A 13,451-nucleotide genomic window follows, 5' to 3' on the forward strand; every position below is an offset into this window, starting at 1 on the left:
ATTGATGCTAAAGGGGGCAATACAATATTAAGATCTAAAGGTATGCAAACTTTTGAACAGCAATTATTTCCTATTTTTGTTGTTTTGTTTGATGATTGTGCCATTCTGTTATGCCTTCCATATTAACTTGAGTCCTATAAGAAATAAAATAAATTTGTTTTGCCTTCTCACTCTTTTTTCTTTACAAATGGTACACATCTTGCAAATTCTCCCATAATATGCAAACTTTTGAGCACAACTGTATATAACTGTATCCAGGAAAAAGTCTCAATATTGTGGAACTTGAACAATGACTCATTGATCACATGTTCTATGCTGCAAGAAATGGGAGCAGTTTATTTCATGTCTTCAGATAAAGTATCCTTCAACCAGAACTCTTCATGTTAAACACTTTATGGTACAGTATATCAGTAAACATCCCAGTCCACAACAGTTTAAAACAGATCAAAAGAGTCCTCTAGCATAGAATCTGATTGGTCCATCTAGCATCTAATCATTATGATGCTGGGTGCTACCTGTTTAAGATTCTGCCTGCAAGTGGCAAAGAGCAGGACAAAAGAGTTGCCAATGTTCTGAGTGGTTAGGATTTGTAGGCATACCAGAAGGGACAATAGCAGTGGTCCAAAATCAGCCCAAAATCTTTGATCAAGCAGAATAAAACAGATGAAAGCGGTGTTTATCCCAGTCTTTATTGGGAAAATGTAATTATAGTAACTGCATAATCTTGCAAATATTGTTAATGCTATATATCTTGTTAAATATTTTACATTAGAAATGCAATTATGCTGCACTTCCTCCAAGGAAAAGGGATTAGAATTATAGCTTCACAGGCAACAATTGAATGGGGAAAGCCTTGAGTAGTCCACTCAAAATGGCACTTAAAATGGAAAAATTAGATTTCAAAAAACCCAACAACAAAAGTTATGCTGCAATGTGCAAGTATGTTGCCATATTTTAAAGTAAGCAAAGTGCTAAGCAAAGAAAGTAATATTCAGATTATACATTACATATTTCAGGTTTGTAAAATATTATGCAAAATAAAAAAGATGTGTAGTCACATGACAAAATGACAGTCAGTCAGTGATGTCTGGTGCAGTATTTGGTTTGTCTTTAATTCACAAAATCAAGCATCCTTTTTAAGCAAACCTAAATGTGAGAGTTACCTAAATGCTTACATTCTTATGAGGAAAATAACAAATATAATGGCTATGAAGAGAAGACCCATGTAACTAAGTTTGGCAGTCCATCTATAGATATATCTATATCTAAGGCCATCTATAGACTATGGTGAGGAAGCCTCTACTGATAAAAGGCAAATAAACAGGTGGATTGGACTGCTGTCAACTGATATAAATAGTACTACAGGGAGTGCACACAGCACAGCAAGGAAAATATGTATTACCACTTTCAAGAAATGATGCATGTCAGTCAGTCAATTGATTAATTCATAAAACTAGGTGGAAAACAAGCAATTAATTACAAGATCACCCCACAGTTATCAAGGCATGCAGTTCCCAGTTTTCAGACACTTATTAAAGAAACAACTTAACTGGATATTGAACAAGATATTTGTACTAGAAGCTCTTGTGTGTATGGGACCTGCACTCTTATCTCTCCTATCTAAATATCCAAGCCATATCCTGTACTTATTATGTACACATGGTCCAAAGCATAAGAGGTGAGAAGAAAATAAAGGAATGATAACTGTATGACAGAAGTATATACTGACATGTTAATCTGTGACCTTGTAGGAAGCTCTCTGCATGTGTGCATACAATCCACAAGGTGAATTTTATCACCCTTGGTAGCTTAGAGGGATGAAATAGAAAAGAGCTCACAGAAAAAAAGCAATACAAAATGTAAATCAAATTTGAGCTTTCAACAGACCAATGCATTATTTAAAATAAGCCTGTTTCAGTTTTAATGTTAAAAGTCACAAGGAACAAATGCCTTGTCTTGAATTCTTGGATTTTGAATGTGGTTAACTTTAATTGTAGAACCTTAATTTCCACATACATTTGCATTCATCCTGTTTCTGTTTTATTAAAGGGTTCTATTTAAAAAGATTATTATTATTTATTTTGTCCTACTGGCTTGATTTCTTGTCTTTCTGAAAGCTAAAGCTGGTTCGTCGGCTGAGTTTTCGTTGCTTTTGTGCAAAATAGTCAGCTCTTGAAGTGCTGGCTCGAGACTCAAGGATGTAGTTCACCTGATAGACAGCAAGAGCAAATGCAGCATTCAGTGATAACACTTCAATATTCTGATGTTTTATCCTTAAAAATAACAGTAAAATGACCATTTATTATGGCTCTTGAAAACATTTAATTGTGTTCCTCAAGCATGACTACTGAAAGAAGTGAGGGGAAAACTAAAACAAACGTTTTAATGACAATAAAATGATTGGGATGATGATTCACCTTTAGAACGATCTCATTGACTGTAGCAGCATCACATTCAAAGAAAAGGACCTTGTAGTCATGGTTGCTAAGATATGTGAGCTTAAATATTGCATGGCCTGGAAAAAATATCAAAAAACATAAAAGCGTCATGTTAGTCCATTAGATATTCTATTCATAGTCAAGCTATTTAATTATTTTTTTTTTTATATTCTTACTTATAGTGCTCTTTGAAAGCAATGGAATGGCAAGGTCAATTCTTTTGTTTTTTTTCTACACACTTAAGATATTTGGATTTTATATCTAAAGATGAATATGAAAATATGAATTTTGGCTTCCATTTCCTAATACTTACATCTAGATAAAAATAACACCTTTGGTGGCAGAAAACCCAACTGTTAGGTGAGCAAAAGTATATAAAATATATACACTATATTCACTTTCCTTTACTTGTTCTACTACTTAGTAGAACAAGTAAAGGAAAGTGAATGACAATTCAGAATCTTTGTTTTTCATGACATTCCAAATGGTTGTATTGGCTATGCTTGATGCTTGTACAATGGCTCTAAATGATTTAAAAAAAAAAAGGGATCAGCTTTGTGTCTTCATATTGATCCTTTTTATCCTTTTTAACAACAAATGCAGTCATCACAGGCAAAATCTAGGAATTACATTTTAATATTATTAATTTAAAATGGGTGGAGTCAGACATAAAATGCCATATTCTAAGTTTACCGCATTTAAATGTAAATATCAGGAAATAAAAACTGAAATTTTGATCCATCACTCCATATTCATCATTTGCTCACAAACACATGTATATATAATACATATAAATACATCTATAGTGTACAAAAATAGGCCAATACATTTGGAGAGGACTATACTGTCAATATTTACCTGACAAGTACTCAAATTAGTGAAAAGCAACAAACAATTTTCACAAGGTTAATGTGAACAAGAAGCTAAAGCCAACTCAGGTAGTACAAAGTTTTTTGTATACGCCAACTTGTAGAAATTGTCTTGATTTTCTCTAATTTAGTAAGACAATGTAGCTATTAAAGCCCACTGCAAAAACTAAACTACAGCTGTCTAACACCACTGACCACAAATGAATCTATACATCTAAATTACTTTATTAAATGCAATACTAACTTGGACTCTTCTCCTCTACCAGGTCACATGCACAAAGCAGGTCTGAGTCAATAGAGATGGGCTTCTGTCGTATCCAGAACTTTGTGCTTGTTTTCTGATTGGTGACAGGGTCAATCTCCACCTTCTCCCCTGATATACCTAAATACAAAAGGTAAAAATTGACTTTTTCTTTTTAAATTCTACATTAATGTAATATAAAATCATCATAAAATCATCTGTAGAATAAACAGCAGAATAAAAAGATTAGACAAAAACATCAGAATATACCAAACCTAATTAAATTTATTTAAATAGCAACATGACAATTTATTTGAATGTAAACCAGTTTAGGTAAGGAATAATACACAACAAGATGTGGTGATGGGGAAAATAATTAATAGGGTGGTGCATTGCTGAGCTATACTAATGGCTAACCCTTCTAGACAAATGGTTACCTGATTATTACTCTTACTTCATATTACATCAGAATTTCCAATAATTTAAGTGAATTAAATGGGCTCACTCAACACTTTCGTTTGAACTCAAAGGTAACTCTAGTACAATATTCACTCACATTTCCCCCATTCTGTTGAATGTGAACATTAACTGTAGCTGCGGTCCTATATCTGCATGATTTTATGCATCTATGGATAACCGGCTAATTGGATAACTGCATGAATGAGCAGGTGTACAGATTAATAATAAAGTGGACAACAAATGTTAACCTTAAAACAAAGGTATTTAAATCTATATGCAGGGATTTAAATAAATAACATTCCAATCAGTATCAGCATAATTCATTTAAATGTAAGAGTTGCTACTCTGCATTTGTCACCTGTTGAACCGGAAGACTGCACATATAGGAACAATGATTAGAAGCAATAGTCATCACGAAAACACTGCATGGTGATTCTGTAGATTCCAGACTTGTTTTCAACCTGCCTAAGTTGGCGCATACCACCCCGCTGCTGTGTTCCTTCCACTGGCTTCCAGTGGCTGCATGCATCAGATTTAAAACACTGATGCTTGCCTACAAAGCCAAAAATGTACATGCTCCCTTGTACCTCAAAGCCCTCATCACTCCACACACTGCACCTCGCACCCTCAGAGCTACCAGCACTGCTCTACTGGTCCCACCATCTCTCAGGGTAAGAGGTAGGTATACAACAAGACTCTTTTCTATTCTGGCAACGAGGTGGTGGAATGAGCTTCCCTAAGGGGTCCGGACAGTTGAGAGTCACTGGCTACCTTCAAACGACGATTAACTTCTTCATGAAATACTTAAACTAGCACTTTCTCCCTTTTGAATTTTGAAGAACGGTGTTTTAGGCTCATGGTATCTTAAGTCTGTAGAACCAGAGTTAATGTATTCAATGATAAAGACTTAAAAGCACTTTTGTACATCGCTCTGGATAAGGGCAACAGACAAATGCGGTAAATGTAATAGGTCTCTCCCATCTTGACACATCTCTTTTCCCACGTTGTCTTGTTCCTCCCCTCTGTAAGTTTTTCTCTTTGAATAGGTAAATCAGCTGGTTGAGTTGCTATGCCGACTGGCTTCAGATTGATCAGCTGATTGCGGGAGTAAAACAATCTGAGCAGCATATCCGACAGGAAGTCAATACAGTAACTCCACAATGAAAAAAAAATTTAAAAGGTTATTAAAACTCTCCTCAACTGCATCTTTAGAGAGGGCACAGCTTCAAAATCGCTTTTTGAATGTTACTGGAAGAAAAACATACTAATAAATTTAAAAAAGTAAGAAAAGTAAAAACAAAGGAGCAGCAGCAACAGGTTTACACAAATCAGAAGTGAATATATGATCTAGAAATATATATTATGTAATTACAAAAAGAAGTGTCTAAATACTAGGGATGTACCGATCCGATATTTTGGATCGATATCGGCGCCGATCCAAGCATCTTGAGTGGATTGGGTATCGGTGGCGCGTGACCGATCCAAATCCGATCCGATGGTCATGGGCGTCAGAACCATTATATGTGGATGGGACAGGACCCACCCACTTTTTAAGAACAATAATATCGGACCCACCTACTTTTACCGTCTCTATTCAGCGCATATGTCTTTTTTTTATTACTTTTCAGAGCACCGCCAGTCGAATCCATTCTGCTTGAGGAATGCCCTAATAAATTAAACTCCATTCAGCTTTGCACCTACAGCATTGACCACGCTCCTGCTTCCTGAAATCCATGGGTGTCGGAACCATTATATGTGTGTGGGACAGGATACGCCCACTTTTTATTTGCTTCCGACGCCCATGCCTGTGGTGGTTGATTAATGAACAGCAAACATCATAGACTATTGCTTAAAGTTATAAGAAAAATACACTTCTATATTAAATTACATTAATGAAAATAAATATAATAAATTGTATGGGAAATATGTTGCACAACCGCCTGCGTCTGACAGGCAAGTTTAGCAGGCACCCTTTCCATTTACCTCAGCGCGTTAAACATGTCGCTCATTTGGGTGCAAGGTTTACTGTTTAATACATTTTCTAATTTAAGATACACTTTAAAATATTGCCTTTTCTTCAGAAAATAATTTAATTTAATAATTGCAGTATATATGGTTTAGATTGTTATAACCACTAATTGTTAAAAGTACTGTTTGCTACTGCATTAATAATTTTTTAAGGTTTCTTGTGTTTTAATTTTTCATCCAGTAATGGGGATTTTTGTATTTCTTTGCCAGAAACAAATAAATCTTAATAACTATACATTCTTTAGTTTTAAAGGTAGAAAAGAACACAGATATCGGATCGGTATCAGCCGATACTGGCAAACGCTGGCATCGGAATCGGATCCGAAGAGAAAAAGTGGTATCGGTACATCCTACTAAATACTTAATTCTCTCAATTTTGCAACACAATTTCACTGTGTTGTTGAAAGTTGTAATTCTACTACTAACAGCTGTATTTATGTTTGTATTGTATTGTATTGTAAAATGTTTTCATCTCAGAAATATTGCTAAGATAAGAAATATGATCACTGCATGATGCAGAAACACTAGTTCATGAATTTGTTACCACTAGGTTGGATTATTGTAATGCTTTACTGTTTGGATGTTCCAGTAGGAGCATAAACAAGCTCCAGTTAGTCCTGGTTGGAGTCTCGTTGCCCAGTAGGTCCTCAGCCAGGAACTCAGAATTTATGCTGATCCATTAGATCCTCAGGACCTCTTGTTGTAGAAAGGACATTATTTACTTTTACATTATCTACTGTCCAGCGTCACCCAAATGAGGATGGGTTCCCCTCTGAGTCTGGTTCTTCTCAAGGTTTCTTCCTCATATCATCTTTTTCCCTGCCATCATCCCATCAGCTTGCTCATTAGGGATAGGTATGTAGGGGGTAGGGATAGGGATAGGTATATAGTGGTAGGGGTAGGGATAGATATACAATTACCTAATTTTATACTTTTTTTGTATTCTGTTTCTGTACTTCTGTAAAGCTGCTTTGAGACCATGTGAATTGTTAAAAGTGCTATACAAATAAATTGAATTGAAAAATTGTATTAAATAGTGCAAATAGTTTATTATCCACACCCTGATCACCATTTTACCATCTGTGTAAACTGATGCAAATTCTGCCTGTATTTGTGTGGGTTTCCTTTGACTGGCTGTAGTGAACAGGCTTGGGTGACTGTGAAGACGTGTACGGTTCCCAGGATAGGCTCAAGATGCATCACAAAACTAATGCTCAACAGTTGTGAAGATGTTGAGGTTTGGGAGAATAATTCTACATTTAAATACAACCATGCAGCAGTTATATATGTTTGATCTCAAAATACCATTCACTGTATTTCTCTTAATATATTTAGCTCTTGGTAATAGACCCTAACTTTACATGGTTCTGATTAGTGAATCAATATTTGAAAGTGTCCATATTTGTCCACAGAGTAACATACCTAGCTGAACATCAGTAGTAAAGCGGAGCTTGTGGATCATGCTTATCTTGAAGGATTTGTAGTGGTGACTGCTCAACATATCTTGAACTGTATTGATGTCTATAGGTGGGTCCTCTTCTGAGCTCTCTTCTCCTCTGGAGCCTTTTACGGAAGACAGTGGTAGGATACAGACAGGACAAGAAAGGGACAGACAAATAAGGAAGAAGGAGAAATTGGGAGAAAAGTAGAGAATAAGTTAGAAAGTTATCTCTTCAAAGCTGCCAGACTTAACAGCACCCAAGAATGTCTGGTATATAGATATTAAAGTAAGCTTGTGATCATCAGCTTGTCTCAAACTCACTGTTCTCTCGAACTAGACAGAACTCCAGTGTGCTCTGGCTCTCTAGTGTACTGTCCAGCTCCACTGCCACATTTGGCTCCATCTGCTTTTCTAAACGATACATGGGGCCTACAAAACAATATCATTTTATACTAGATTTAACTACTTAATATAACTGCAGTATATAAATTAATGGTACACACTATATAGACCAACAATGGGTAATTGCCAGTTGTGAGACGTAAGGTTTATATATTCCACATAAACATACATTAAGAATTGATCCAAGATGGTGGCATAACAGTAGCATGCAGTGTCCACTCAGGATCCAAAATGGTGCTATTCATTTTTTAGCTGAATTTTAAAGCACAAACACCAGAGAGAGCGGTGTTCATGTATATGTTAGAACAAGTGTTTGACCAAGAGAAATTATTATATTATGGTCTTAGTCAGTGAAAGCTCTTACCTGAACCCTTTTGTGAGCCTTTTCTTTTCTTGAGGGCTTTCTGTAGAATCTCTTTCATGGTTACCTTTAAACTGTCCACAGGAATCAGCGAGAAACCATGAGCTGCATTTCTATATGAAGGAGAATATATCCCATCAAAATACTCCTTTCTCAAAGCCTCATTTGTGGCACGTGTTATTGTACATTTAATAATTTACCCAACTCACCTAACCTAATATGGCATACTAGTCCACAGAGAAAATTTGCCTACTGCTGGAAAGGAGGTTTCCCCATAATACAATACATTTACATAAGCATGATCCACAAGCTCTGCTTTACTACTGATGTTCAGCTAGGTATGTTACTCTGTGGACAAATATGGACACTTTCAAATACTGATTCACTAATCAGAACCATGTAAAGTTAGGGTCTATTACCAAGAGCTAAATATATTAAGAGAAATACAACTGAGTTTTTCCATGAATGCTTAATTACAAGTACTTCAATTACTTTTATAATAAGAACATGTAATTCCATTTGATGTATATTTAAAGTATTACAGTAATAGTAGCAATTTGTCTGTGGGTTTATAAACACATAGGAATTTGTTCCATGAAAATGCAATTTAACTGGATTTAAGTGAATCCCTAATAGTGTGAGTATTTTTAAAGCACCACAGTAACGAGTACTCCCATCAATACATTACACAACTTCACTCACCTTGATCATTCACTATGACAGAAAAAAATATATATAGAATAGAATAAAAATTTTTCTAAGTTTATACTTCCGGGTCCTTAACCCCCAACTACTTAGATATGTTCATATATATAGTGTATATATAGTGTATATATATATATATATATATATATATATATATATATATATATATATACATATATATATATACAGTGTGTATATATATATACAGTGTGTATATATATATATATATATATATATATATATATATATATATATATATATATATATACACACACACACACACACACACACACACACACACACACACACACATATACACACACACACATACATACATACAGTCAGGTCCATAAATATTGGGACATCGACACAATTCTAACATTTTTGACGCTATACACCACCACAATGGATTTGAAATGAAACGAACAAGTTGTGCTTTAACTGCAGACTGTCCGCTTTAATTTGAGGGCATTTACATCCAAATCAGGTGAACGGTGTAGGAATTACAACAGTTTGCATATGTGCCTCCTACTTGTTAAGGGACCAAAAGTAATGGGCCAATTGGCTTCTACGCTGTTCCATGGCCAGGTGTGTGTTATTCCCTCATTATAACAATTACAATGAGCAGATAAAAGGTCCAGAGTTCATTTCAAGTGTGCTATTTGCATTTGGAATCTGTTGCTGTCAACTCTCCAAGATGAGATCCAAAGAGCTGTCACTAACAGTGAAGCAAACCATCATTAGGCTGAAAAAACAAAACAAACCGATGGGTTTGTTTTGTTTTTTCAGCCTAATGATGGTTTGAGAGATAGCAAAAACATTAGGCGTGGCCAAAACAACTGTTTGGAACATTCTTAAAAAGAAGGAACAAGAGAAGAGAAGACTTCACCAGTGTGAATACAGAGGGTTCACCACAAGATGTAAACCATTGGTGAGGAAGGCCAGTTTAGAGTTTGCCAAACAACATCTAAAAAAGCCTCCACAGTTCTGGAACAACATCCTATGGACAGATGAGACCAAGATCAACTTGTACCAGAGTGATGGGAAGAGAAGAGTATGGAGAAGGAAAGGAACTGCTCATGATCCTAAGCATACCACATCATCAGTGGTAGTGTCATGGCGTGGGCATGTATGGCTGCCAATGGAACTGGTTCTCTTGTATTTATTGATGATGTGACTGCTGAATTCTGAAGTGTTTCGGGCAATACTATCTGCTCATATTAAGCCAAATGCTTCAGATCTCATTGGACGGCGCTTCACAATGCAGATGGACAATGACCCAAAGCATACTGCAAAAGCAACCAAAGAGTCTTTTAAGGGAAAAAAGTGGAATGTTATGCAATGGCCAAGTCAATCTGACCTGAATCCGATTGAGCATGCATTTCACTTGCTGAAGACAAAACTGAAGGGAAAATGCCCCAAGAACAAGCAGGAACTGAAGACAGTTGCAGTAGAGGCCTGGCAGAGCATGACCAGGGATGAAACCCTGCGTCTGGTGATGTCAATGCGTTCCAGACTTCAGGCTGTGATTGACTGTAAAGGATTTGCAACCAAGTATTAAAAAAGTGAAAGTTTGATTTATGATTATTATTCTGTCCCACTACTTTTGGTCCCTTAACAAGTGGGAGGCACATATGCAAACTGTTTACATGCAAAATCATCATTTACATGCACATTTACATGCACAAATGCCCTCAAATTAAAGCTGACAGTCTGCAGTTAAAGCACAACTTGTTCATTTCATTTCAAATCCATTGTGTTGGTGTATAGAGCCAAAAATGTTAGAATTGTGTTGATGTACCAATATTTATGGACCTGACTGTATGTATGTATGTGTATATATATATATATATTCTCATATTCCCATCTCAGTTGCTGGTTTGGAGAAGAGTCAGTCAAATAAGGTAAATGTAAATGTAAATATCTTTAAATGTCGGCTAAAAATAATAATAGAATTCAGATAACTCACATTCTGACAAAAAGTGACTGCTTGGGGCCTAGTCCTGGAGATGAGTACTTCTCCACCAGAGCAAGTGTGCTGAAACCAAACTTGTGGATGGGCTCATTGGAATCTAGAGGCGGGAAATCTGTATCCACCTCCCCATCATCTTCAGCTATGTGGAGGCAGTATGCACTGACATTTTCACTGTAGAGGAAAGGGGAAAAGAGTCAGGTAAACAATTACATTTTAGGGTATCACTATAATTAATTACTGCTAAATTTTAAATCACAGCATTATAATATTCATGATCAAGGTGCAAACATTAAATCATCTGCTCACTTTCTTAGGCTAGTTGTTCAACTAGTTTTCATACCACAATCTACCTTCTAGCAGGCCAAGGTTTCCACAAAATTATTTTTTTTTTTTTTGCTTTTTGCAATAAGGTTACATGCATTATGGATAGTTAATGTGGCAGAACTATGCGTGGACTGCTTAAAATAGCAGTGATTTGCTGAAGATTAAAATTGTTCATAATACAATATAAGTAGCTTTTAGTGTAAACATTTTGCCACTTATTTCATCACTCAAGACAATTAAACAGAAAAGCCACTTTTTTCTACTTGTTCCAGGATATAATGCAATTTCATACTGCAAAGAAGAGGAAAATTAACTTAAATGCTAGTTACATGCTTTGTAACAAGTTAAATGCTAGTTACATATGTGGTACTAATACCAGGTAATCTCTAAACAGGGCAGCACACCATAACTTGCTCTAAGACAAATACATATATTTATCACTTACGGAATGTTTCTAAAATGAGGAAAATGTTGTCCAGTGTAGATTTAGTGATGATTATACATGCTTTTATCTCTTCGCGTTTGGACTATTGTAATTCACTCTTTACTTGTCTTAACAAACGTGTTTTAAATCGTCTTCAGATTGTTCAGAATTCAGCAGCGAGGCTTTTAACTGGAACCAGCAGAAGATCTCACATCACACCGGTTTTATACTCTCTTCACTGGGTACCAATCAAATATAGAATTGATTTTAAAATTTTGGTCCTCACTTATAGAGCTCTTCATGGGAATGCTCCTGAGTACATTTCTGACCTGTTGACCACTTATGGCTCTTCGAGATCATTGAGGTCATCAGGTCAAAATCTGCTTGTGGTCCCTAAAACCCATTTTAAAACTCGGGGGATCTTCCTTTTCAGTCTGTGGCCCCTAGACTGTGGAACGCGTTGCCCCTGTCTCTGCGTGTGGCTGATACTGCTGATTCTTTTAAAAAGCAACTGAAGACACTCTTATATAGACAAGCTTTTAGCTGACTGGGCTTTTATGGTTTCATCCCTGTTGTAGTGTGCTTTATTATTTTAGAGTTGAAGTGTTACTGTCTCTAAAAATTTCTCTTTTTTACTTTGCAAGAAGGTCTTTTGTACATTTAAGTTTTATTGTTATATTTTGTAAAGCACATTGTGATTTTATCTGTGAAAGGTGCTATATAAATAAACTTTACTTACTTACATACATAGATTAAATAGAGATGCAATAATTAGACTAAATAATAATAACAACAACAATCATCATCATGTTTATTATCAAAAATTGTTTATTGCAAAAAAATTACATTTTTATATTTAAGTAGTTTTGTGGTCAGGTTTTCAACAGTAATCATTTAAAGACTTCAGCAGGAAGGAATTAGTGTTGGGTCAGTGGTGAAATCGGAAATTGCGCTGACCTGTTCCTAATGAGCTCTTGGTTGCTTAATTTCAATCAACTACAAATTGTTGTAGAAAGGATATTATTTACTGTCCACTACCACCCATATGAATATGGGTTCCCTTCTGAGCCTGGTTCCACTTAAGGTTTCTTCATCATATGATCTCAGGGATTCTTTACTTGCCACCATCACCTCCAGCATTCTCAATAGGGAAATTTGTTAGAAAAATATAGTAACTCAATTTTAAACTTTAAAATCTTTATTCTGTTTCTACACTTATGTAAATCTGCTTTGAGACAATCTGAATTGTTAAAAGTGCTATACAGAAAAAAATAAACTTTGCCATAAACTTTGGACCATAATTAGCAAACTGTTTAGAATGTGGCATTTCGGTCAGACTCATCTCAAGTCAAGTCTAATTCTAGCATCTGGGCATTGGCTTCCCTGCACTAATATCTAAATATCCAAATTGAATATTGCTTGAGGTGAGAATCTGAAAGTTGAATGAACTTTCAGTAGACAAAACAAGGAATCTGCAAAGAAAAGTTTCCTTAAATGTCTTTTCAGCAATTCATCTACCAAAGTAGCTAGCTATGATTAGTATCTCAATATGCTAACAGCGAGCTAACAAAGAACAGAAGCAATCCGGTTAATTTATCAAGCCCTACAGTAGCCACAACTGAGAATACTGCTAGGGTTGGATAATAATGTCAAGCACTCATGAGAGTCCCCTGTGGCTTTTTGTGCTGACAGAAAGGTTAATTAAGTAATTCAGTGATAACTGAAAATAATTATGGATTAGCAAATTCATGCAGCACACCTTATTTAAAGTTTGGTTTAAATCC

At 35.6% G+C, this 13,451-nt stretch overlaps 1 protein-coding gene across 5 annotated transcripts in view; it reads right to left on the bottom strand.

Moving 5' to 3' along the window:
- Nucleotides 1-670: 670 nt before the first annotated feature.
- Nucleotides 671-13,451, bottom strand: part of mapkap1 (MAPK associated protein 1) — a 32,259-nt gene continuing 19,478 nt past the window's right edge. For all 5 annotated transcript variants that reach the window (XM_060862392.1, XM_060862391.1, XM_060862390.1 and 2 more), the window contains 7 exons: nt 10,914-11,090; nt 8,243-8,352; nt 7,798-7,905; nt 7,458-7,598; nt 3,552-3,689; nt 2,418-2,515; nt 671-2,209 (listed from right to left, as the gene is read on the bottom strand). In XM_060862392.1, coding sequence (XP_060718375.1) covers nt 2,087-2,209; nt 2,418-2,515; nt 3,552-3,689; nt 7,458-7,598; nt 7,798-7,905; nt 8,243-8,352; nt 10,914-11,090 — 895 coding nt within the window. In that variant the 3' untranslated portion in view covers nt 671-2,086. The remainder of the gene's footprint in view (nt 2,210-2,417; nt 2,516-3,551; nt 3,690-7,457; nt 7,599-7,797; nt 7,906-8,242; nt 8,353-10,913; nt 11,091-13,451) is intronic.

Source organism: Tachysurus vachellii, chromosome 26, assembly GCF_030014155.1.
Source record: "Tachysurus vachellii isolate PV-2020 chromosome 26, HZAU_Pvac_v1, whole genome shotgun sequence".
NCBI classification, from domain to species: domain Eukaryota; kingdom Metazoa; phylum Chordata; class Actinopteri; order Siluriformes; family Bagridae; genus Tachysurus; species Tachysurus vachellii.